Here is a 13262-nt window from a genome sequence, read left to right on the forward strand (position 1 = left end):
AGCACTAATTGTGACAGACACCGAGATGTTGAATATTTAAGTTAGACCTTGACGGTACAGGTCAAGTTACTGAATTTTGGTCAAAGTGACATAACTTTATTAATGGGCAGATTTAATTCCTACTGTGAAAAATAAACACTAATCTGCAGGTAATTCAAGTACAACTTTAATTGGTAAATGACATTAACTGTCAAAGTCAGTTATGAAATTTTAATTCAATTCTGTTCACAAATATTTGAAAAAAAAACAACCTTTAATTCTGATGTTTTTGTCGTTGATCAAGAGATGGCACTTGGGGATATATCTGCAACCAAAAGGAAACAGAAAATCATAAAGATATTTCAAAAACCTTTTTATTTCAAAACCTCATTTCCTTGATTCAAAACACTTCATTACAAATCAAAAACAGCAACAATTTATCCATATCATGATGTTTGACAAAAAATTATTGATGTACATGCCTTGATGATAACAACTAATTATCAAATTATCTGTATTTTTCTCGCTTGGCTAGCATCTTATTACAAATCTATCCACTTTTAAAGTGCTTAAAGATACATGCATGCATTGATAATGGAGATTGGTTCTTTCCCATCTCACTTTGAAAATGCTAACATCATGGCTTAACAATGAGGGAAGGCTATTTTAAATTTTTTAAAACCTAGGCAATCTTGACCTAATGGCATTTATACCAAACCAGTGAAAAAGACCACTGCATGCAGTGATTATGCTGGTCTCGTACAACTTTTGACAAAACTTGACCTAATGGCATTTATACCAAACCAGTGAAAAAGACCACTGCATGCAGTGATTATGCTGGTCTCGTACAACTTTTGACAAAACTCTATGTAAAAAAGGGACAAAACTCTAAAAATATAGCTTCAAGAATTACACCCCTTTTCTTACAACTGCCTCTTTTCATGATAAGCAAGTACTCAAGGGATTAATATTGCTACCTTTATTATTAATATAATTGTTTGAGAAATGGGCAATAGTAAAGTCTTTGAACAACAACAACAACAATGAAGCCATCACAGTGATCATGACAGCTAAAATTTTTCTTCAAAACATGCAAGCTAAGTTTATACAGAATTTATTTTACCTATTGTTGGAAGCTGTAAGACCAAAAACTACTATGACAGTGATAATATGATCAGATGTCAGTTAATAAATGAAAATGGTATAGGGAATGATAAGAGTGGTTATAGCCTAATGATATAACAACGTACAGATAACTATAAACTCCATGATATGTTATATTACAAGAAAAATGTTTCTTTTATTTCTATGTAAATACATAATCAGACAAGCCACACAAACACGAACATTTAGTAATTAAATTTAATTGCAAACGTTTCGGCTATATGCCTTCATCAGTGCAAAACATAATAAAATTACCGGAAGCAACGTCATAACGGAACACGCATTAAACGCGCGAAAAACGTTATGGCGTTTAGCGGCAAAACTATGATAACATGTAGAAACAAATATTTATGCTATAAATAAAGCTGGTACATGAATTAAAATGGATCAACAGTGATACAGATGTCTATTAGACAGTGTTAATAAAAATAAGATAATAGACAAACATATTAATTTCCTATGACGCTACTTTTAAGCAGTCTTTAGATACGTTAAATAGATATTTTTCTGATAGAAATTATCCTAAATCTATTATTGAGAAAGCGTTTACTAAAATTGAAGGCATGTCCCAAAATGATGCTCTAAGTCCTGTTGTTAAAAATACTAGTTCAATAAAACCTTTTACTGTCTGTTTTAATACATCTCTGCCTAATATTGGTGAAATCTTAAATAAATATTGGGATCTATTACTTTTGTCTGATAAGGTAAGCGTTAAAAATATACATACCAAGTTCAAACCTATTTTAGCATATAGACGTCCTAAAAACATTCGAGATTATCTTATGAGAAGTGCTTTACTTGATCGCACATTTTCATCTAGCCAGTGTTTACGAAGTAGATGTTCACATTGTAACAATATAATTGTTGGTTCCCAATTTAATAGCAGCATAACAGGTAGTTCTTTTGATTTACACAATGATGTTAACTGTACTACGCGTAATGTAATTTACCTCATTACATGTAAAGGCTGTAAAAAGCAATACGTAGGTCAGACTAATCAAAATGTATCATGCAGAATGAATAAACATAGATTTGATATAAGAAATTGTGACGTTAATCCAGTTTCACATGTTGCGTTCCATTTCGGATCAAACGATAATAAGTGCTCATTGTCAGATTTTTCACTTTTACCTATAGAAATTATAGAAAACAACATGGACCGGTTATGTAAAGAATCTTTCTGGATCCATAAATTAAATACTATGATTCCAAATGGACTAAATAATAAAGTATTTTTCGATTTATAATAGGTTACATGAATATTAATATGTTTGTCTATTATCTTATTTTTATGTAAATACATGTAATACAAATGGCATAAACTGCAAATTAGTGTGACTTTCATGTTCAGTAAAAAAATAAAAATAAAATTTTTTAGAAAACTAAAAGCCCATCATTCATTACATAATAACATATTCACCATTTTTGGGCATATTGTTTTAGTGTTGTTTTTTTTTCACCAATTGTTCTCTGCTTTCTCTGTATTTTCTTTACAAGGAAGACATATCACAGTCTGATGATATACACATATACACAGAGGTCTACTTTCATGGCTTTTTACTCTCTAAGTAATCTTTGGCTTCATTTATTTTTGTTGCGATTAGTGGCGAACCACCTGAAATAGAAGACAACATGATCATGATCTTTTCTATTTATAAAATAATCATCCTAATTTCCAAACTGAGTTTTGCCAACCAACTCAATATCTTTCTTGAAATCAGTATGTAAAGCACTAACTGGCAAAATTTAACACCACAACTTTTTAAAAAAAGTACAATCAAGTTGTTTGTATATTTGGAGTATTTTATCAAAACAAACTTTGTTTATAGTATGCTCATGAATAATATAATTGAAAAGAGATCTGCTGCTAGGAAAATGGACAAAGATGCTCCTACATTCCACTACGACAGACAGCAAGGCATCAATGAGCAGGACAGACATTTCTACAAATGGACATTAAATTAGAGCTGTCATTGATATCGACAATATCGATGTATCATTGATATTTTTTTGCCGATCAATAATCGATACACATTCTAAAAAATCGATACTTTTGACTAATAAATTAAATGTCTAGAAATTCTAAAATTCACCCAAAATATATACAGAAGCAGTTATTTATATCTAATGTTATGCTTTTGTTATATAGTTGAATTATTTCATAGCAATGGTGACAAAAAATATTTTCTAGAAAAAATCATGCAGTGGACAAGACACTGTACAGAACATGTTTTTGACTGAAATCATTGAAACAGGTATGAAAGTGAATGACAGACAAGTGAGTATAGGATATTATCGATATATCGGTGTATCGTAGATTTTAGTCACTTGATATCGATATATTGTTGATATGCTTTGCACTGAATCAATGACAGCTCTACATTAAATGTGTACCTCCTTTGTTAAAATTTATCCATTAAGGATATATGAAGTACAAAACAATAATTATGCACTTATGGTATGAACACAATTTATTGTAAGGTACCCAGAACATGTCCTCTTGTTTGCTCAATTTGACGGACGGATAGAAAAGGGCTAGTAAGTAGCAGAGAATAAAAATGTAAGATTTTGAATAACGGATATTTCCGAATAAGACTTTCAATAACAAATAACATTAAATTAGATAATCATGTCCTATTGAATACATGAATTATCATGTCAGGGAGAAAGACAATATAAACCGGTGCCTTATATTTCCGTGGTACTTAACTGTCCAATATAAACCGGTGCCTCATATTTCCATGGTACTTAACTGTCCAATATAAACCGGGGCCTCACATTTCTGTGGTACTTAACTGTCCAATATAAACCGGTGCCTCATATTTCCGTGGTACTTAACTGTTTAACACAGACAACAAAAGTAAAAACAATAAATAAATGGAAAATATGTTGTTAATTGTATGTAAGTTTGAATACTGTAAACTCATTATTATTCGTGGGACACGAATTTTCGTGGTTTTCGTGGGTAAGTCAATCCACGAATTTAAGATCCCAAGAAGTTTTATCCCAACAAATTCTTCTTACCCAGTCTTTGTTCTATATATTACAAACATGCGTCGGCTCTTTTCCGACCGATATTTTGTGAAATGGATGTATATACAGACAGATAATCAGGTTAGTGACATATTAAATCCGTTCACAATATTTAAGAAACTTGAAAGAAAACTCGATTATATGTCCTCAATTTATTGTCATAAATGTCGCATATATGTACTTGATCATTGTAGTCTACTAGGACTTGATTGTGTCAACAAGAATACTTGACATAATCGAGTAAATATGGGAACCCAGGCAGTGCAATAATTAGCGCTAATAAAAATTGTCAGTTTGCTCTTATTTATTAAAAAAAGTCTTTGATATTAATGTCGTAAGTACACAAAACTATAAATAATATGATCGCTAAAACAGATTTATTGTACATTCTTTTGTTGTTTTGAATGATCCAGTTTATATGAATTTTAATCTGTATTTGTGCGAATGCTATTCCGTCAACATCAAAGACGCCACCGACTTTTACAAGGTATACAAGATCCACACATACTCGTGTTATTTACCATGATTAATTTATATGCATGTAAATGTACACAGTCGCTGTGACATTGCGTGTAGTTATTGTCAAATATGTAAACTCACTGGTTTAAACCTGCAAGGTGTCGTATAAATTATGCGATGTTTACATTGGCGAATTACAGGGGCAGTGTGTATATCATGTCACATAAATGTGTTAATTGCAGTCAATTATCGGCAGTAACTGTGCTATATTAGTTATGCCCAGAGGCAAGGATTAAATTTATTGACAAGTAAAGATATGTACATGTTGTAAGTAAAAATGTTCGGCAATTAAGTTTAAGATTATTTTGCATAAGGTTACTGAATTTTTTTTAACAAGAAAACAAAAATCCACGAATTTAAGAACCCACGAAAATGCCCTTTTTGATAAAACCACGAAATTTCATGCCCACGAATTTAAGTGAATTCACAGTATAGAAATTAACTCCAGTTTCAATTAAAAATGTAATTGTTTGTTTTTTTTTAAATATACAAGGTTTCGACTCAAAAGTCTTCATCAGGTATACTTTGTTAACAGTTAATTGTATGAAAGACATATCAATAACATTATAGTTTATTCCATTTAAATGTTTGCATATAAGCAATTATGTACACAACATGGCAATTAACACCCATCTGCTGCCTAGTGAGTAAAGTTGTGTTCTCATATTTCTAAGGCAAATATCATTTTAAGAGTTTCAAAAGCAAAACCCCTAGTAATCTTTTTTTCTTTAGTATATCAATACCTAGCCTTGTCTGAAAGTGGGGATTGTCTCTATAGCATTTATCTAATATCTCAACGGTTGTTTAACAAAGACAATTGTCTTAAAAGGTATGAAAATTAAAATGGTGAAATAATTTACTTTGCTTTTAATCTGAATAAAATAATATGTTTTCTCAGTCATAAATGTACAATTTTGATAAAAATGCAATAAACAAGTAAAAGTAAAACTCCTGGCAGGTGCATAATGTCTAGGAACCACTTGAGGTTGTGTATGACCTATACCTTGGAATCATGGGTACCACGGAAATATGAGGCACCATTATACTATTTTCAACCCAAATACAGATAATTCTGAAATATTTATAGGCAATCAAATTAGACTTTCAAAAAGAAAGATTAAACTATGCATTTGCTTACCTCTATCAGGATGATTTAAAAGCATAATTCTTTTATGAGCCTGCTTAATTTTTGCTTGTGAAGAGGATGGGCTGAAAGAATAAAGTAAATCTAAATTAAAGTACATCATGATTTCAATCTAAACTAGAACTATCACTAAATGTGATTAATACCCCCACAAGACTGCTTCGGAAATGAGGATGTTACTAGTAACAGAATACCTTGTAAAAGAATTGAAATATAGAGTTATGGTTGTGGGCAATTAAAGATAGTTGTGGTTCTTGTATGTTGCATTTTATTTCAATGTGGTTGGCCATTGATGAAGTTTTATTGAATTACTCTGTAATATGTCCAGAAAGACAAGGAAAAGGAACAAAGGGCAATAACTCTATAAATACTGAAGATGGAGTTATAGTTCTTGTGCACTGCACTTCCTCTTACTGTGCTTGACCATTGTATGAAGTTGTTTTGAATTCCAACCAGTACGTTTTAAGTTATGCTCCGGACAAGGAAAAGTATCAAAGGGTAGTAACTTTGTATTTTGTCAAAATGGAGTTAACCCCTCTTGTGCACTGCACTTCCTTTTAATGTCCTTGACAACTGTATGAAGTTGTATTGAATTCCAAACAGTAGTTTTCAAGGTTTGCTCTGGACAAGGAAAAGTAACAAAGGGCAATTACTCTGTAATTAGTCAAGATGGAGTTATGGTTCTTGTGCACTGCACTTCCTCTCAATGTGCTTGACCATTGTATGAAGTTATATTGAATTCCAACCATTAGTCTTCAAGTTATGCTCCGGACAAAAAAAGCAATGGAAAAGTAACAAAGGGCAATAACTCTGTAATAAGTCAAGATGGAGTAATTGTTCTTGTGCACTGCACTTCCCCTTATTGTGCTTGACCATTGTATGAAGTTGTTTTGAATTCCAACCAGTAGTTTCCGTGTCATGCTCTGGACAAGGAAAATTAACAAAGGGCAGTAACTCTGTAATAAGTCAAGATGAAGTTATGGTTCTTGAGCACTGCACTTCCTCTCAATGTGCTTACCCATTGTATGAAGTTATAATGAATTCCAACAATTAGTCTTCAAGTTATGGTCCGGACAAAAGAAAGCAATGGAAAAGTAACAAAGGGCAATAACTCTGTAATTACTTTAGATAGAGTTATGGTTCTTGTGCACTGCACTTCGCTTATTGTGTTTGACAATTGTATGAAGTTGTTTTTAATTCCATCCAGTAGTTTTCAAGTTATGGCCCGGACAAGGAAAAGTAACAAAGGGCAATAACTCTGTAATTAGTCAAGATAGAGTTATGGTTCTTGTGCACTGCACTTCCTCTCAACGTGCTTGACCATTGTATGTAGTTATATTGAATTCCAACCATTAGTTTTCAAGTTATGCTCCGGACAAGGAAAATGCAACGGACGTCTGGACCGACCGACCGACCAACCGACCACCGGGTGACTCCTATATACCCCCCCAAACTTCGTTTTTGGGGTATCTGTATATCTGTAACATAGATAATAAACTAGAAACGTGTCCATAGGACACGGATGCCCCCACATGCCACTGTTCTGTCAATCTTATGACTCTAGGTCAAATATTTTTTGGACTACGTGTGCCATAAGTTGAAAACTAAAAATCAACAAAGGGTCATAATTCTGTTAAATTTGGTCGCAGCAAAAATTCCTTCCTTTAGTACCATCTACACATTAAGGTTGTTCTTCCCTGGAAGTTTAAGCAAAATCTGCCATCCGGTTTAAGAGAAATTGCGTTCACAAAATTTCTACATAGTATATAGTGAAAAAATCAACAAAAGGCCATAATTCTGTGAAATTTGGTCGCAGCAAAAATTCCTTCCTTTACTACCATCTACACATTAAGGTTGTTCATCCCTGGAAGTTTAAGCAAAATCTGCCATCCGGTTTAAGAGGAGTTGCGTTCACAAAATTTCTATATAGTATATAGTGAAAAAATCAACAAAGGGCCATAATTCTGTTAAATTTGGTCGCAGCAAAAATTCCTTCCTCTACTACCATCTACACATTAAGGTTGTTCATCCCTGGAAGTTTAAGCAAAATCTGCCATCCGGTTTAAGAGGAGTTGCGTTCACAAAATTTCTACATAGTATATAGTGAAAAAATCAACAAAGGGCCATAATTCTGTGAAATTTGGTCGCAGCAAAAATTCCTTCCTTTACTGCCATCTACACATTAAAGTTGTTCATCCCTGGAAGTTTAAGCAAAATCTGCCATCTGGTTTAAGAGGAGTTGCGTTCACAAGATTTCGGGACGTACGGACAGACATACGGACGGACGGACACTCGGACGGACAAGTGCAACGCTATATGCTCCCATTCTGTGGGGGCATAAAAATGTACAAAAAAACTCATATATCTCAGCAATATATGGATGAAATGAACAAATCCAAAATATTTTATAGTAAATAAAAATTGAAAGAAATCAATAAGTGTACCTTTGCACAATTCCTGCATTATTTTTCACATTTTGTCCCTTACAGCATATCCTCAGTTATGTTTTTATTTCACTAACTGAGACAGAATCCTAATTCTCTCACATACAAAAATTACTGCCTTTAACAATATTTATCAAATTCTTTTTTCACATACAGAATGCAACACAAAACAAATGCATCTAGGGGAGTGATGGCCTAGTGGTAAAGGTGTCTGCCTTTCAACCCATGGATCATGGGTTCAAGCCCTAATCGGGTCACGATGATGTTTCTTCATACAGGTTAAGACCAGTAAGCTCCAGTAAGCGGACCCGAAAGTGATTAAAATAAGTTGCAAGAACTTGTTTCGCAATCAAGCTTAAATAAATATGTTTAAAAAAAAAATTTTAATAAGGGAGATAATCATGATATCAGATAAATTAGTCCTATTGAAAGTTATTAAACATAACATCACTTCATTTTCTCCTGAATTCCTACCTTACTCCAAGAATAAGACATGCTTCTCTTTTGGTCATCTTCTGTTCAAAACCACCACGGTAATACCCACTTAAGGCCTGCAATAAGATACAGAAATACAAATCAATTCTGATATCATATAAAATTAAGTCCATGTCAGAGTTATATGTCTTGGAAAATTACAATCCAGAAAACATGTGAGAAGCTCATTAACAGCTTTTATGTTCCAATTTAACAGGAATATTTCACTATACACTATAAGTGGTCACAATATGAATATATAGTGTCATTAAAAAAACTGTCATTTTTTTTTAAGAAAAGACCAACATCACTTGACCTATCATAGGGAATGCAGCTTTCAATACAAAATGTGAACACTTTTTAACTCAAAGTAAAAACATTCAGTAAGTATTTCATGGATTTCAATAAATTTATTTGAATATTTTAGATTATTTTACTAAAAGATGAGCATAGTATATCTTTAAATATTTAGTAAAAGACAAATTCCAAGGCATTTCAAAATCAGTAAAATTTAAGTTGTAATATTTTTGTTCAGTAATTTAAATGTCATCTTGGCAAAAATTAGCAAAATATTTTGATATATGTCAAACTTTGTATGAATGATTTCCTCAAAGTTTATGAGCAATTCAATTATAAACACATATCAATTATAAACGCATATTTTTACCCCAGACTGAAGAGTTTCTACTTTCTTGTAAAGATTCTCAGCATTTTTGGCATATCTTTTTAAAAAGCGACCTGAAAAATACAGAAACATCAACTACATAATATCAGTCTTATTAATATATTAAAATGGTTAAGAGAAATTTTATATCATTTGATATCTTTCATTTTAATCCATTTCCACAACATTTCTGTAACTGAATCTGAATATCATGTCTTTTGTATGTTCTGGAATAACTGATACTGATATTTGAGTTGATATTAGTCATAATTAAAGAAAAAAACATATATTTTTATCTTCTTTGTAAATATACAGAGAAACAAATTGATTTCGAAATAACAAATAGCAAAAGGGTTGGGCCCCAAGTCCTTACAATAGTAGCAATCGGCCCTACCCTTGCTTTTGTCAATCTGCTTCCAACCCATATCAGCCTCACCTGATTGATTTGAAAAGACAGTTCTAAGCATGTTACATGTTATTCTCTATTTTAATGCTCAGAGAGCTAGAAAAAGGTGGCGAAAAGAAGGGCCCCAGCAAAATGTAGGGGAATCAAAACCCTCTTGACAGCTTACAAATATTTGACTTTTATCAGGCCTCGACACTAACTTTTTTAGCAGGTGGTACGCCGGACCACTAGATTTGAAAGTTAGGTGGTCCTTCCAGAAGTCAGGTGGTCAGTAATCTTTATTATGTCATTTTACTGCAAATGTAGAAAAAAATGTTTAAACTTTATGACAAAGATGTATTATTAACCTTTAAAGAAAACAGATATTTTTAGATATAAATTTTTCATCTAATCAGAAAAGGGAGAGCAAGTCAGTAGGTATTTTATCGTAGAGTTATTTGTTTCAGTCAAAAAAACACAACAGAGCTCTTATTTATGTTAACTTTTATATTAAAGTGATTTCTCCCTCAACTCAAGTTAGGGAATAGTGAAGCCATTTGTGTCTGTTATTTTCTTACTGTTATTCAAATATTCATTGCTGGTACGTGGTACGTCTTATAATCATAATAATAACATAGTATCTTTTATGGATTAACATTTTTAATGGAACTAATAAATTATCTTATCCTTGTTTTTGAAAACAAGGAAATATCTAAATTATTAAAATAATGACAATGTACGTTATTATTTACTATAATTTATCTTATTTTTCTCACAGATTTATAATACAGAATTTTACCTCCCTGTTCCTTGCTGGTTGATATTCATTTATGACATTGGGTATTTTTAACCTTTTAAAATAATTTTAACTCGAGAAGAAACAGATCTCTTATCTTTAAACAGTTAAAATAAAGATAAATAGCATAGAATTACTAGATGTATTTTTTCCAGTACCTTTAGTTTGCTGCCGTTATTCAAGTATCTGAAATTTAAGTTTATCCTATATCATATAATTACCATCATCGGATACTCACGGTTGATTAACATGTAACATAACATAAATGTTAATGGTTCCGCCGTGGTTATCAGACGATGCATAATTACTAGCACCATTTGAATGGATTTTGTACCTAAATTTATATCACAAATTCTTAACTCTTTTAACTTGCATAAACAAAATTTTAGCGACTTAAAATGAAAGTTATTGATGACTTAGAACTTCTTGAACTAATCAGAGATTAATGAACCATATAGATTTTAAACAAAATTATATAACATGTTTTTGACCAAATCGCCATTCTCCCAAATGAGCCTTGCATCAACCAGAAAATTCAAGTGGTCCGACGGACCAGTGGGTTTTAAAATTAGGTGGTCCTTGCCAAAATCAAGTGGTCTCGGACCAACGGACCACCGCTAATGTCGAGGCCTGCTTTTATACAAGACTCAAATATAAGGTCTGAAATGCTGAAAATAAAAATGAAACAAGCATACCCCCATATCCAATTGCTGCGAGTCCAAGCCCTGCCAATATCAATCCAGTTCCAGGCTGAAAATACACAAAAGTACATTATTTATATCAAATATCAATCCAGTTCCAGGCTGAAAATACACAAAAGTACATTATTTATATCATATTCATAATTTGTTTCCAAGTTGTTTTTTTGAAACCCTGATATTAAGGTGTTAAGTCACTTTGCCAGTATCTTATAATCAACTGAAGCATAACATGCTATTTCACATCACTGATTTCTGATCACAAAAACTCAATTGAGGTCAATACCTTATGACTAGGAAATCATTTTAAATATGGTTGACCTGTCAGGTGTGAAATTTCAAAAATGTAATAATAGATTAATACTATTTTTTTCTAATTCAAAAGTTAGATATAATTTTGTAATACATTTGCCAACTGTCCAGATAATGGTTATAATAACTTAATATCACACTGAGTTTTAAAAAAAAAATTATGCTGAAAGATCTAGAAACATTGATTTATTCATAACAGTGTTGCATTTAATTATTTAAATGAAACACTCAAAGGAGAGCTGGATGTTTTCAATTACTGCAAAATCACTATTATTCGCGGAGCAGGAATTTTTGTGGTTTTTGTTGGCAGGTCAATCTACAAATTCAAGACCCATGGAAATTTTATCCTAACAAATACATGTACTTATAATCATGTCTCTATTCTATATAAAAACAAACCTGTATCGGTGCTTTTCTGGCCAATTATTGTGTTTTGAAGGTATACAGTTAATCAGATTAGTAACAGATTAAATCCATAAATAGTTTAGGTTTGCGATACATGTATTTAAGAAACTTAAAAGAAAAGTCAACTATATGTATTCAATTTGTTGTCACAAATGATCATTGCATATATATATATGTATTTATTAGGATAAAATTTCCATGGGTCTTGAATTTGTAGATTGACCTGCCAATGAAAACTAGTCAAAATATATTGACGTGCCAAAGCTTGATTCTGAGATATTTTCGTTCTGGGGCAGAATCTCGCTTTAACGAGGCGAGATATTGCCCAGACACGAAAATAGCACAATATCTCGTCGCGCAGTACAATTAGTTGGACTAAACGAAAACCACAAAAATTCATCGTTGGGACTACTTGATCATTGTAGGCTACTTGACTGTGTTAACCAGAATACTTGACATAATCGAGTAAATATTCGGACCCAGTGCATTAATATCAACTTATTAAACTGTTAAAATTATGTCTATCTAATTGACTTTAAAGATGTCTTTGACATTAATAATAATAATGTCATAAGTAAAGTTAACTTTGCATTTGGTTATTTATTTTATAACAAGAAAATGAAAATTCACGAATTTGAGAACCCACAAAAATTACCGTTTCGATAAAAAAAAAATCATGCCCCTGCATTTTCTTAGTACGAATACTTTTGAGGACGAGTCAATCAAAACTTACCATATTTGATAAATGTCAGGTATTTCTTAAGTTGACAATATCTTATTCACAAGTAAATGCTTACACCAATGTATATTAAATTTTTGTTTTCGCTATATTGATATAGAAATTTTATGTAAACTTTTGTTAGTTTGTCCTTAAAATCTTACGAAATATTTTATTGATAAAGTGCGAAACGTTTTCTATGCTAATTTCTGTGCCGTGCCGTAATAGAAAGTTTCGTCTCTCTTCACGTCTCTCCCTCCAGTTCCTTCCCTGGTTGTTCTCCTATTTTTTGGGAGAACTTTTTGCATTTGTGCAATATTTGCAGAGAGTTCCTCACAACTTTATTCCCATTAATACAACGATATAAATCTAGAGAAAAATATCTCAGCATTAAACATCTCAGCAGAAAAGAAACTAAGTTAGCCTATCAAAATTACTTAGAAGATATACTAAACATTAACAACAACATCTCTCAAGAACATGAACAAACACAAACCAGACCAAACACCAAAAAGCTATATTCACTA

The 13262-nt window shown here is 32.0% G+C and overlaps 1 protein-coding gene across 1 annotated transcript; it reads right to left on the reverse strand.

Moving 5' to 3' along the window:
• Nucleotides 1-335: 335 nt before the first annotated feature.
• LOC132728683 (mitochondrial import inner membrane translocase subunit TIM14-like) lies at nucleotides 336-12938 on the reverse strand. Its single transcript, XM_060714363.1, has 7 exons — nucleotides 12751-12938; nucleotides 11298-11352; nucleotides 9425-9495; nucleotides 8758-8834; nucleotides 5834-5904; nucleotides 763-2758; nucleotides 336-676 (listed from the first exon to the last, which is right to left on the reverse strand). The coding sequence occupies exons 1-6, from the start codon at nucleotides 12751-12753 to the stop codon at nucleotides 2691-2693; spliced, it is 345 nt and encodes a 114-aa protein (XP_060570346.1). The 5' UTR covers nucleotides 12754-12938; the 3' UTR covers nucleotides 336-676; nucleotides 763-2690.
• Nucleotides 12939-13262: the final 324 nt, after the last annotated feature.

This window comes from Ruditapes philippinarum, unplaced genomic scaffold (genome assembly GCF_026571515.1).
Source record: "Ruditapes philippinarum isolate M1 unplaced genomic scaffold, ASM2657151v2 ctg7238_1_1_1_1, whole genome shotgun sequence".
Lineage (NCBI taxonomy): Eukaryota > Metazoa > Mollusca > Bivalvia > Venerida > Veneridae > Ruditapes > Ruditapes philippinarum.

Excerpts from the sequence above, each read along its gene's own strand:
- LOC132728683 (XM_060714363.1), bottom strand. Across the intron at positions 8,835-9,424 it reads TAGAAACTCTTCAGTCTGGG|GCCTTAAGTGGGTATTACCG; the intron begins GTAAAAATATGC and ends ATCTTATTGCAG. Across the intron at positions 5,905-8,757 it reads TGTCTTATTCTTGGAGTAAG|CCCATCCTCTTCACAAGCAA; the intron begins GTAGGAATTCAG and ends TTATTCTTTCAG.